The following is a 13,761-nucleotide window of genomic DNA, read 5'->3' on the forward strand; positions in this document are numbered from 1 at the left end:
CCTAGCATGTCTGAGACCCTAATTCTTTTCCACCTCTGGGTGTGGCTTCCACAAAAAAAAAAAAAAGTACATATTTATTTTAGTAGATATTGCCAACTTTTATAGAGAGAGTCAGCTTTATATATTGCGTCTTTCTATGTTTTGTTCCGAAGGGTCTTGCAGGGCTTGGGGGTTGGGCATTTGAACCAGCCCCCAAGCAAGGCTTGTGCCCAGCCCCTTGAGTTATCTCTACCCTGCTTCTTTTACTTAACAATAGCCCTTAGCTAGCATTCCTTAGTAGCCCTGAAAAGCCTCATTTTCTCTTGGCGCTTCATTGAAGGGGTATACTATGATTTATTTAAGCAATTCCCAACTTATAGATACTTAGGTTGTTCCCAACGTTTTAGATAGCCTTCAAGTGGCATAAAGAATGATCCTTGTGTGAAAGTTATTTTGTCCAGCTAAAGTATACCATTGGGAAACAAGATTGCTGAGACGAAAAGCATGCACATTTGTGATTTGGGAAATTTAGCGAATTTGCCCCCCATGGGAGTTTTTGTAATTGATTCTTCCAAATAGTAGGATTTAAAAAACGAGAACTCAGCTTGTGCTGTTGCCAGAGATACAGAGGAGAGGGGGACCATGAGGTGGCTTAGTGAGTTGGCAGGCATTGAACACACTGGCAAAAAAGCACAGAGGACTTGTTATGAAGTGTTATTTTATTTTTTGTTTGGCGGCCACAGCGCTCAGGGTTTGCTCCTGGCTCTGTGCTCAGGGAGTGATCCCTAATCACTCCTGACTCAGCTTAGAAGGTCATATAGGGTGCCAAAAATCAAACTGAATTGGAAATATTAAATATCTTTCAATATATTTAATTTCCCGTTTCAACTCACTCACGAAAGGGTAAGGATATTTCTGTTTATTTTTATATTTTGTTTTATTTCACCACCAGGCAAAGTAAGAGGTTCTGATGAATTGAGTAATTGTTCCTCAACTAGAATGTTTTTTTATATGAGAATGAGTTGGTTTCTTAAAAGAGCTGTGAAATCATTTGTAAATTAAGTTACCCTTTCACTAGCTCTGCTCAAGCAGTTTTAGGAAGAACACACCAGGGTTTCCCAAACTGCCCACTTTCTTCTGACCCCATGTCTCTACATGACCTGGTTTTGCTCCTGAGCTCCTGAGCCTGCACTGGCACCCTGCTTCGTCACTCCGGAGGGGTTTATCTGTGGACCACTGGTGGAATCACTGGGGAGCAGGTCTTTTCCACCTCCAGCAACAGGAAATACCAAAGGACAAAAGAATGAGCCAAGCCAGGACCCAGATCGCTGGAGGATGTGGGAACAGAGCAGTGGGGGGAGGGTTGAAAGTTTACCTTCAACACCAAGTAGCTTCTCACCAGGAAAACTCAGCCTCAAAGTCTGGGGCTGACACAAAAGACCAGGGGCCAGCAGATCCTTTCGCAGGTAAAGTGGCCATTATGCTCAGGCCTTTTGAGTAAAAACAAACTAATGGAACTTTGCATCCACTGTTTTCATGGGGCTGTGTGAGAGAGGTTTATGACTTCTCCAAATTGGGCCACACAAAGTCCTGGAACAAACTTTCATGTGATCTCACAAATGATTATTTATTGCATACCTGCCATAAAAACTGTAAAGGACTGATTGGGCAGTTGTGTTTTAAATACTCATTAGGTATTTCCATGTGCACTATCCAGCATGTTAAAATTCATTAGAACAAGATAAATACATAATAATAGTAAGATTTACATTTCATTGGATTTACTTGATTCTTTTAAACTAAGAACATTCGGCTGAGAATATTAATGTTCAAGAAGATTTTCGATTCTGCCAATTCCAGCTAACCCTCCCATCTTGTAGTTGTTTTAAGAGTGCCAAAGAGATTATGTGATTTGAAGATATGGGCTATGAAAACAGATTTAAGTTTGAAATCCCATTCTGCCAACATCAGGAATTAAACATGCAAATTGGGTCAAGTGGATTATTATTTTTATGGCTCTATCTCCTCTTCCATAAAATGGCAATATTTAATCTTATCAGTTTGACATGAAGATTAAATCTTTAATTTTATTTGAGGTTTAGCGAACACACCTGGGGCTGCTCAGGGCCTAAGGATCACACACCTGGTGATGCTCAGGGATTGTGCGTGGTACTGGACATCAAACTGGTCTCAGCAGCATGCAAGGGAAGCACCTAAATTTCGAGAAGTACTATCTCTCCAGCCCAAGATTAATCTTTAAAGTATTAACTAGTAGAGTTTATTGGCAGCATCAGCCCCAAACCCTCATCTCTAGTCCTCAGTGTCTGATCTTTCTGTCTGTAGTCTCATGCTTTCTCTCTTTCATTCAAAAAAAAAAAAAAAAAAAAAAAACTCTGCCTTGGGGAGGGAAATAGGGATCAAGACCTATAACTCATACTTTGAGAATATTGAGAACTATGCATAGAGAATGGGTAGTTCAGTTATCTCCAACTTCAAAGATCATGAAAGAGAAAATCAAAGTTCAAAAGAGAGGGGATTCTTCAGGTTCTGCTGCTCAAAGAGTCCAGGAGAATGAAGATTTCCTGGGAACATAGAGCCAAGTGATTTCTCTATTAGTGGAGGAACATCTTAGGAATTATGTTCAGTGCCAACTAGGGGCAGATACTGGTAGATACTGGGCTTATGAAACAAAATAAATCATGCTATGTATTTATTCATTTAATACTATACTGAGCATTAACTATATACCAGGACTATTTAGGCACTTAATATTCATCAGAGAAAAAAACTGACCAAAATGAAACCAGCCCCTAATTTCATGAAGTTTATGTCAGAGACAATAAATTAGCAAGTTCATTTATAAAATGGCATCTGGAAATAAGACATCAAGGAAGTAAGCCTTATTGATATTTGGGGAGAGGGATCGGAGGAATAGTTCAAAGGACAGGAACTCATACCTTGCATGCTGGGACTAGAGTTCCATCCCTAGTACCTCATGGTCTCCTGAGAACTGAGCTGAAAGTAGCCTTGGAGCACAACCAGGGTGGTCCCAAAACGAAAATAAGTAAATAAATGGAAATAATGCTCTAGGCAGAGCAAAAAGCCAGTTCAGGGGCTGTTAAGTGGGGTCATGTCTAAAGTGATGTAGAAGGACTATGGGGAGAAAGAGAAGGCAATCCATGAGCCCTGAATATAGTAGGGCTTGGGGATCAAGCCAGTGCAGTCAGGTAAGGCCTGAGGCCTCTCTCAGTGCTGGTGAGACGATGCCAGTAGAGCAAGCAGAGAAGAGGAGATTGAAGCTTTGGGTTTCAAAAATTTGTGCTGGGAACAGATTGCAGGATGGTGAGGTAGAATCAAGCAATCTAGGTAGAAGCCTACTGCAGGGTCCAGAGAAATAGGAGGGTGACATCTCAATCTTGGGATCTTATTTTTTAGTCCGAGAAAAACAAAGTGGTAGTATAGGGAATCTCACATGGAGCGCTAAAGGCAGAGCTCAGGGCCAGGTGTGGAAAAAATCTAAAGTTTGGAGCATATCCCTTGGTTTTGCCAGACCCTGAGTTCAGTCCCCAGCATAACCCTCCTTCCTTCCCCAGTACTTTGGGAGTAGCCCAGATCCCCTACCTGTTGTGACCCTGGTGGCCCTAGCACCACTGGGTCTGAGTAGCATCCAGTCACCAGGTCTCAGCATTGAACCACTCTACCTGGTCTTCCACGGTCACTGGGAGAGGTCTTGGGGCCTCCTGAGCACTGCTTGGGAAGTCACCAAATATACAAAAGAAGACAGAGCTAGACTAGAATTCCAGCATCATTCACTCACCAAACATGTGTAGAACATCTGTTCTCTAAGGACATGTCCCCCAGCCTAGAAGTGCTTAGTGATGAGGTCTAGAGAGCCTTGCACGGTAGACGATCCCCCATGGTAGACAGACTACCCCCACACAGCTCTCTTCCTGAGTGCAACCTTATTTCATGGCCAAGGTCATGGACGTCACTTTCATGATCATTTTTTGCATCCGGAACAGGATTGTTGTAGCCTTAGAACAGAGAAGGGTTTGTGAGATTTTTGCTTATTTGTGTTTGACTGGCAGGTTTTGTTTTGTGATTTAGTACATATTTTCATCTATTCAGTAAGTTTTTATTGACACAAAATTGGTTTTACAGGGGCTAGAGAGTAACTCAACAAACAGACTGAGCATGTGCATTGCATGCAGTAGGCTCAGGTTTGATCCTCAGAACTGCATGGCCCCCCAAACACTACTAAGAATAGCCTCAAAGCACTGCTAGATGTGGTTCCCCAAGCCTGAAACAAAAAAAAAAAAATACCATACTCTTTCATTTCCTCAAGCTGTCTTACATAAAAGTTCATAGAAGCATGGTCCCCTTTCCCCTAAAGATCTGTAAGCCAAGTTTTTGCTAGGCAAGAGTTTGAAAGCTCTGAGACTGGTTTGAGTATACACGCTAGAATAGTTAGCTAATTGGTCACCCTAGAATAGTATCATAATTCTTTTTTTGCTTTTTTTTTGGGGGGGGTCACACCCAGCGATGCTCAGGGATTACTCCTGGCTTTGCACTCAGGAATTACTCCTGGCGGTGCTTGGGGGACCATATGGGATGCCGGGGATCGAACGCCCTACCCGCTGTGCTATCGCTCCGGCCCCCATAATTCTTTTTTTTAGGATCACTGTCACTGTCATCCCGTTGCTCATCGATTTGCTCAAGTAGGCACCAGTAACATTTCCATTGTGAGACTTGTTAGTTACTGTTTTTGGCATGTTGAATACTCCACAGGTAGCTTTTCAGGCTCTGCTATGCAGGCGAGATACTCTCGCTAGCTTGCCTGGCTTTCTGAGAGGGGCAGAGGAATCGAACCTGGGTCGGCCGCGTGCAAGGCAAACGTCCTACCACTGTGCTATGATAGTCACAGAAAATGCAATCCTAAGGCTGTAGCAAATAGATATGCGGGTAAGGTGTTTGCCTTTTACATGGCCATCCTAGGTTCAATCCCCAGTACCCTGTGCCATCCGAAAAGGCCCACCAGGAGTAATCCCTGTGTCCAGAGCCAGGAGTAAGCCCTGCACATCACCAAGTTTGACCTAAAAACAGAAAGAAAAAAAACTAACAGTGATTTTTCCTGGACTGGAGCGATAGCACAGTGGGTAGAGTGTTTGCCTTGCACGAGGCCGACCTGGGTTCAATTCCTCTGTCCCTCTCGGAGAGCCTGGCAAGCTATGAAGAGTACCCCCCCACCACCTCATGGCAGAGCCTGGCAAGCTACCCCGTGGTGTATTCAATATAACAAAAACAGTAACAACAAGTCTCACAATGGAGACGTTACTGGTGCCCGCTCGAGCAAATCGACGGACAACGGGACAACAGTGCAGTGCAGTGCAGATCTTTCCTTTAGTGCCCTAGTCAGTGGACTCTCTCCTGACCCAGAATGTGTGGACTTTCTGTCAAGATTAGTGCCACAATTATTTTGTATTTCCTTTGGCATTTGATCTCTTGTGGGGCACTGCCTCTTTTTTTGGAGAAGTTTGCATTGGTGGTAGAAGCCTTTGGTCTGCCGATCTGTTTGTGACAGAGTATGTAGATGACAGAATGGGAACTTTAGTAACATTTTGTTATTTCTAACTTCAGCATTTAAAAAGGTCAACACAGCTCGCCTGGTAGAAATTTTACTTCAAAACGTGCCTCATTTTTTTAGGCTTAAATATTTTCTGGCATCAAAGTATTTCTAATTATTTTATTAGATTAAATATGGACCAACATTTTAAAAGTAAGTCTTTAGTCTTTAACTTGAGCTTGATTGGCCTGCAAAAGCAAACTTGTGTGTGATATGTTGTTTTGGAGGCTCTCTCCAACATTTCCATTGTATCTTAGCTAAAAGTGAAGTGATATTTAATCTTCCAAAGAAGTGTTTGTTGTATAAACTCCCCAGAGGAAACAGTCAACCTCAGAAGGATTCATTTCTTGGGAGCATTTTACATTAGAAAAGAGAAAGCACTTAAACAAAAATGTATCTTTTTTCAGAGCATCCAACCAGCTCACCTCATTCAGCTTACCTTTAGTCAAGATACTTATTGATTTCTTTCTAGAAATTCTTCCTTCTCAATCTTGTTAAAACATTAAAACAAGAACAATACCGAATTAATGGCTGAGGGGGCAATACGAATATTGCTCTTGGCATATTTATCAAGACAATTTGGGATTATGTCACCCAAGATGCAAACTGCTGCAGCTCTAACAAATCCAGATAAGAAGTTATTTGACATTTTTGGGAGTGGTGTGGCACAATGAGTGGGAAGGAAAGAGCATAGAGGACTCTGAGAAGTCTGTGCTACTGGCAGTGCGAACATGTTTCAGGTTAAGTCATCAGAAACCTAAGCTGCTTGCCCCTCGCAGTGGAGAATTCCACATTTGGGGCCTTGCTTCCTGATTCGCCTCTGAGAGCTTACTGGCCTGACCAGTATGAGCAGAGCAGAAAACTGAAGAAAACGGGTTTATCTTAGACATTCAGCAAACGAATTGACAAAGCGCTCTATGTTGACTTCATTCGGTTAAGTCAACAAAACGGTTCCCCAGCTTTAAGCTCTATATTTAGGTATCTTATTTCAAAACATGACAAAGGGTAGGCAAAATACCATGTGGTAAGTTAGGCTGGTTCCACTGTGTATGTGTGTATGTATGTGTGTGTGTGACTGTTGAGAGGCTGTGGGTGCAGCATAGTATTGTGCAGTGTGTTATGTAGTGTTATACGGGGTGTGGGTCCTTTCAGTTCTCACCTGACCTCATAGAAGCAGTTTGACCCCTTTCTGCCAGCCATGGGTCCAACCTATGCTGCAGTGGTTCTGGCCACTTACCCACCCTTCCATGACTCTGACTCGTCATCTGTGAGCTGGAAGAGATACTATTCCTGGGTCCCTAATGCTCGGGAGGCAATGTGTCTTAACATCTTGCATTTGCTCAACCACCATTAAAATTAGCTGGTGCTGTTAGCAGGGGAACTGGAGCCTACTTCTATTTTATATATATTCCACCTTTGTTTTTCTTATAACTTTTCCTATTTTTGTGTGGGCCCTACCTTACAATGTTCAAGAATCCGAAACTACTCCCAGGAGGGTTGGGGGTCATGATTGAAGATAGGGTCTCACACATATAAGGCATGTTTATTTCTTTACTAGTTACAAAATAATGTAATTTCTTGTGACTTGATCTTCCTATGAACAAGTTTTCAGAAAGAACCAGATTTAGCCAGATAAAACCTTTTATGGTTGTTATGTGCTATTGCTGCTCTATGTACACTAGAAGTCAGAATTAAATGTATTTTCCCCCAAAATTTTGTTCCAGGAAGATTAAAGGCACTGTATTTTGAAACAAAGCAAATAATCAAAGAAAAAAGTTGATTTATTTTCAATCTTGGAAGGGAAATAAAAATTCAAGTTTATAACTCTTGTGACTGGCAAGCTACTCGTGGCGTATTTGATATGCCGAAAACAGTAACAACAAGTCTCACAATGGAGACGTTACTGGTGCCTGCTCGAGCAAATTGATGAGCAACGGGATGACAGTGATACAGTGATAACTCTTGTGCAGGGAAACCATCTATTAAAAAGCGTGCATATACTATTTTTATTAAATAGACAATATTTAGAGAATATGGCTCAGTGGTTCAGTGCATTGTCTTATATGCAAGGGCCAAGTTTTGGTACCCAGCTCTGGAAAGGAAACAAAGATACAAAACATTTTGCATATGGGTGTGTGTAAATTCTTTAAAATTCCTCCTTCCCATCCCATCATTGCAGTTGCTTCCACTGCTGTGCTACTCACTTTCACATTTAGTTGTGGTGCTCACACATCTGGCAGTGGTATGTGAAAGGTTGGAGACCTTATCTGTCGCAGACAGGACAGAGACAGTAAAAGTGAAGAAATGGGAGAGGTTTATTGGGCTAAGCTCCCGGGCAGGACCCATTGAACCTCTGGGGAGGTTGGGGCAAGTTCTCACCCTAGGAAAGACTCAGCGTGCTTTTAAGTTGTCTTGGGTGGGAAAAGGAACAAAGACCAGAGAGATGGGTGCGTTTGTTCTGGCCGTCTGTTATTGTCTGTAGGGGGTCGATGTGAGGAAGTATGGGATGCAGCCTGATGGCTTCTTGGCACCAGGTGGGCCATAAGTCCAGTCCCCCCTCCCTGGGGGTTGTGGGGGCAGGGTGATCTTTGATTCCTAGAGTTTTGCTATCTCACCATCTGAAAACCATTTGGCTCTGAGCTGTGCCATTTCATCAAGCAAACCTTACAGTATGGATGAAACACTTGCTGTGCCCGGGATCACAGACAGCAGAGCTGCCAGGATTGTGCTCTGCCTAAATAGTGGCATTGGGGATTAAACTCCAGACCTTATACTTGCAAAGCAGGAGTTCTGAGCCACTAAGCTATCTCCCTGGATATACTTGCATGTATATTTACACACCGAGTCATCAGAAGTTTTAGTTTTTGTTTAGGGATCCCAGCAGTGCTAAGGACTTAGTCCTGGCCCTGTGCTCTGGCATCACTCCTGGAGGAGCTCAGGGACCATATGGGGTACCAGGGATTGAACCCTCGTAGCTACATTCAAGGCAAGTGATTTACCCTCTGTACTGTATCTCCAGCTTCATAACTGTACATTTTTAAGTAATAATGCATGACTAATAAATTAGAAAAATGGCTATATCAAATATTATTTAATCCATTAGTAAAAGGTAAGTATTCTTAATATCTAAAGCTCAATACCAAATATGTGTGTGTATATATATATATATATATATATATATATATATATAAAGTCTTACACCATTTGAATTTAGTCAACATTTAATGAAAATGATTAGGAAAACTGATCAACATCATTAAATGTTAAGTAAATTTTAAAAGTACATACTATTTACTGCTTGTTTTCACAAATTTTGATTGTTTTAATCATTTTTATAATACTCTATTCCAGGAGGTATGGAAATTAAATCTTTTTCTTCCACTTAATGGAGTATTAAATTGCTGGGCCAACCGTTCAGGAAAACAATTTGATAGCAGTCATATGCAGTTATGAATAGAGGAAGACATATTTTTTAAAGCTAGATTTTAAATTGCTCTAAAAATATCCTAGAATTCCCATACAATATTGGTTTGTATGTAATAGGAAGAAAAATACCTTGGAAATTGCTTGCAGTTTTCTTATATAGTTCAACATCTATCTATTCTATGACCCAGCAATATTTGCTCTTAGCATTTATCCAAGATAACTGAAAATAAATGCTCAAAAGCTATCATGTCGGAATGTTCAAAGCTGGTTTATTCCTAAAGGGCAAAAACTGTAGTAAAGCAAATGGGTTGAAAATGAAAAGTGTGCTCTATTAATACAGTGGATTAGTAGCAGGAACTGGACCCATGTGAAAATGTGGCCAGATAGCAAAAATCATACTTCATAGAAGTCTGATTGCAGATAGTATAATTCCATTACAAGCCATTCACAAATAGGTAAATGATGCTCTCCATTGATAGTACATTGAATACGGTATTTTGGGTTTGGTTTTGTTTGGGTGCCACACCAGATTAGTCCTAGCTCTCTACTCAGCAATCACTCCTGGTGGTACTTGGGGGACCATATGGGATACTTGGGACAAACCCGGGTCAACCACATGCAAGGCAAACAAATGACCTGCCCGCTGTGTTATTGCTCAGGCCTAAATATGGCTTTTTCTAATTGCCAAACATTGCTTATAAGAGGCACAAAATAAATGGATTGGCGAGAATGTTTCATATCTTCATTTGAACTAAGATGGTATATATATATTTGTCATTTGTCAAAACTTCACAATATACATTTAATGTCTAAAAAGTTTATTAAATATATCAATAAAATTATGTAGAATTTAATTCTTTATGAAAAATGCTTTGGAAGAAATATTCCTAGGTGTAAAACAGCCTTAGTATATTTCTCATGATTTTCTTCAGAGTAGTGGAAAATGCATGATCACCTAAATGTTCAACAACATAGGAAGTACTAAGTAGATTTTGATACAATCATTTGATTTGACATCATAAAACCTAAAAGAGATACTTATGATGACCATATATGAAAAACTATAATATTCTGGAAAGAAACTCACTAAGGCTCTACTGAAGTGTGAGCTGGTCAAGAATGTGAAAGCAGGATCCGAGCACGTGCTTTGTATGCAAGAGGTCTAGGTTCCATCCCTTACATCTCAGGATCTGAACACTAAAAGGGAATGAGCCCCCAGCACAGAACAAGGGGCAGCCTTCAGCACTACCGGGTGTGGCCTCAGAAACAAAAGCAGAAGAATGTGAAATCCAAGTCCAAACTGACTGAGTTTAGAATCCAATTCTGCCATTTGAATAGATATTTGGCTTCAATAGTGAGGTGCTTTGACTTGAGCCAGCTTCAAGTTCACTATGTTAGATTTCTCTATGAGTAAATGGATGATAAGATAGAACCTACTGCCTGGGGGTTGGGGGTAAGGATTAAGTTTACTAAAGTGTAATGATGATGTCTGGCAGAGAGTGAAAGCTCAGTAAACATTAGCTTCATTATTTCAGTGGTGTAAACAGTATCAGTCGGCTCTTGGTCTCACTTTTCTACATTTTCCAAATACACTTTTCTTTCTCGAACATATTACTGTTCAGTTGGGGGAAAGCAATAAGTGTTTTCCTGAAAAGCCTTGGAAACTGGGTAAGCCAGGATTTCTAGTCCCACGGAGTTAAGAGTTTTAATCTCACTACAACATGGAATCAGAGTAGCTACATCATGGTGATGAAAACCCAATGATGAAACTTAGGGTTGCAATGACAGTGGAAATGAACTTTATGTCCTCTTTCATAAGAGCAAAAGCCCATTTTTAAAAGAAGTTAAGACGGTTCTGGTTCCTTAAAGGACCTCCTACTTCCTTAGGAAAAAAAAAAAAAAACGGTCTGCCCAATAGTCTGTCCCTCCATGCCAACCTCAAGCTTCTAGATGACTCAGCAGTTGTCTAACTTAACTGATTTGATTTCCCCCACCCCCTCACTAATGAAATCAAAAGTTTTCATAAGAGCAAGGCAAACATTTTTCAAATATTTATAATATAGGAATATGTGCACTTGGGAGGAAAGAAAATACTTTAAGGAAAGGGAGAAGATTTATTTAATACTTTTGCTAATTTCTAAACATTTCAAAAGGTGTCATGAATAATTTTATTTCCATATAAAGTTAGAATTCTAAAAACATGTTTTAAAGTTTCAAGAATAAAGGAATATTAAGAAGAAGATCACTGTTTCATTACCTCATAAACCCCCACCAAAGTTTTCAGGGAAAGTTTTTTGGGGAAAGATTTCTGCGCTATTGAGTTTCTGCTCATTCTCTTGCCAACAACTAACAAGTACATACAATTGAGTCGCCAAGGTAATTTCAGGACCCTGTAGATAGAACTTGTGGTATGCAGAGGCAGTGGTGATGGAAATACATGAGCGATGTGAATAAGAGAAAAATTTTAATTAAAAACATTATACCATACTACCCCGTATAAGTAGTTAGTTAAACCCTGTATAAGTCTGGCAGTTCTGACATCTGTTGTTATAAAAAAATAACTTTATAATGATAGCGTTTGTTTATCTTGCCTTGTTTATGGACACATGGATTTATCTCCTAGTTATGTCCTAGTCTTTGTAACTCTGTATTGAGCCATCTCAAAATTGGTTCCACTACATTCAAAACAGGCAAAGAAACTTTTTATTTCCCAAAACCAGGAACATTTAAAGTTCTACTTGAAGCCCTTAGATTCAGCCAGACCTGTCCAGATAATGGCTGAAAAGATAAACATGCCCCTTGCTCCTAAAGCAGCACAAATAGACAAACAAATATATTTATTTATTTGTGCTGCCCAAATAAATTTAAAACTGCTTAAATAAATGTAAGACAGGAGAATTGCTCATTGTACTAAGTTTGACTTTTCAGTTTCAAAAGAGACTTAGTTCTTTCCCTCTTTCCCCCCAAATTTCAGGTACCATCCTCGGATTTACCCTTCGACCATACAAAATGAGCTACCGGGAAGTCAAGTACTTCTCTTTTCCTGGTGAACTTCTGATGAGGATGTTACAGATGCTGGTGTTGCCACTGATCATCTCCAGTCTTGTCACAGGTACTATAGGCAGATTTATTATATCATTCTATTTGTGTGCTTATTTATTGTGAAAACTCATTTAGAAAAGCAATTGCTTTAGGTCTTCTGGATGCATGCTCTATTCTAGAAAAAAAAAAAGTCCCTTCAAAATGATGGAAAGGAGGCTTTAGTAATGCATGAATAATTTTAATGCTCATATTTGACCAATCACAAGAGGAAACAGATTTAAAACATCATGTAATCTGGTCAGCCTCACTATGAACGAGGTGCCCTGCTAAACACTACACACCAGCCTTCTCTGACCCCAGCGATGTAGTACAACAGCGTACAACAGGTCTGTTTTCTCACCCTCTTATCCCACCCAGATAACATCTGGTTGGACAGCCTATTAGCTATTGATGCAAGAATGCTTGTTCTCAGAGCCACCAGGACTTGAGCGGGAGCCTTCTTGGAAGCCTCATCAAGAGGTAATGCCCACAACACACTCACCAACTCTGCTGCCACCAACACTCTTTTCCTGGTGAACCCGCATGATTTCATCTCCTTCTACAGTTGCCCCCTGCCCCACCCCCATCCCATTACCTTTTATGCTGGTGGGAGAATGGGGAGGGGGTGGGAGACTGCCCCATCTGGATTGTTTTGTTGGTTGACAGTTGGATTGTCAACAACTGGAAGCTCCACAGGATAGGATTTTATTTTCCATGACAACAAGTTTAATCGTTCATTTCCTGCATGGAAAATGGGAAGGGAGTTGTTTGTCTGTGTGCTTGGTGACTTGGTGACTACAAATGGACCCAAGAAGTTTGTGCCTGTGCAATTCCTTCCTGCCCACTCTTCTCTTTCCCCGCAGCACATCTCTGACCTGGAGAAGGAATTTCATCCTCCGGCAGGATGATTTCTGAGTTTGTAGCTAAAGCCCAGAACTCAGGTATTACTGATCCTGCTCTTTCCACCTTGGCTCACTGTCCTCCTTAAGCAGATCGTTCAGCCTCTAGGTGAGCCAGCTCTGAGCTTCTTGCCCACTTCCAGGGAGTTCTCAAGGATATTTATAATCTCTCCTTTTTAAAAAAAAAAAAATCTCGTGTAATAAGAGCTTCAGAGTAAATTCAAATCATGGGGTGAGATTCTGATTTTTACGTGCCTTGGGGAGTTGGCCATTGCTTGGACAGAATCTGTGTCATATTTTTCCCCAATGCCCTAGAGAGCTCCAACGTCCTCTTGTCCAGTGCCTGAACAAGTTTTTGCATGTACAGGACACCCTGATTAGAGGATAAATGGCCCATAAAACAGCCGTGTAGACAGGATGATTAGGAGCACTTGATTTTGAAACTTCCCTAGCCCGTTGCTGAGTAGGAGTTATCGAAGCCCCTGGCAATTCTCATCGAAGCTGGATTAAATCTGACACCAGGATACATGCTTATCTTGTTATCCCTCAGCTGCCATTTTCTGGGAAACAAATTCTTTGCAATAAGACAGAAAAATGTGGCCAACCTCACATCCGCCGTGTTCCTTCCAGGAACAAGGCTTCCCCTTTCACTATCTCTACTAGCCCAGAATTTAATCAAATATCTTCAGTTTTCTGGAACATAGAAAAGAACACAGCATAGAGGTAGTATAAATTCCTTTATACTACCTTTTC

At 40.8% G+C, this 13,761-nt stretch overlaps 1 protein-coding gene across 1 annotated transcript in view; it reads left to right on the top strand.

The window, feature by feature from the left end:
* Nucleotides 1–13,761, top strand: part of SLC1A3 (solute carrier family 1 member 3) — an 85,747-nt gene that overhangs the window by 11,216 nt on the left and 60,770 nt on the right. The window contains exon 3 of the mRNA XM_004605545.2: nucleotides 12,003–12,140. Coding sequence (XP_004605602.1) covers nucleotides 12,003–12,140 — 138 coding nt within the window. The remainder of the gene's footprint in view (nucleotides 1–12,002; nucleotides 12,141–13,761) is intronic.

The sequence above is a fragment of the Sorex araneus genome, chromosome 1 (assembly GCF_027595985.1).
Source record: "Sorex araneus isolate mSorAra2 chromosome 1, mSorAra2.pri, whole genome shotgun sequence".
Lineage (NCBI taxonomy): Eukaryota > Metazoa > Chordata > Mammalia > Eulipotyphla > Soricidae > Sorex > Sorex araneus.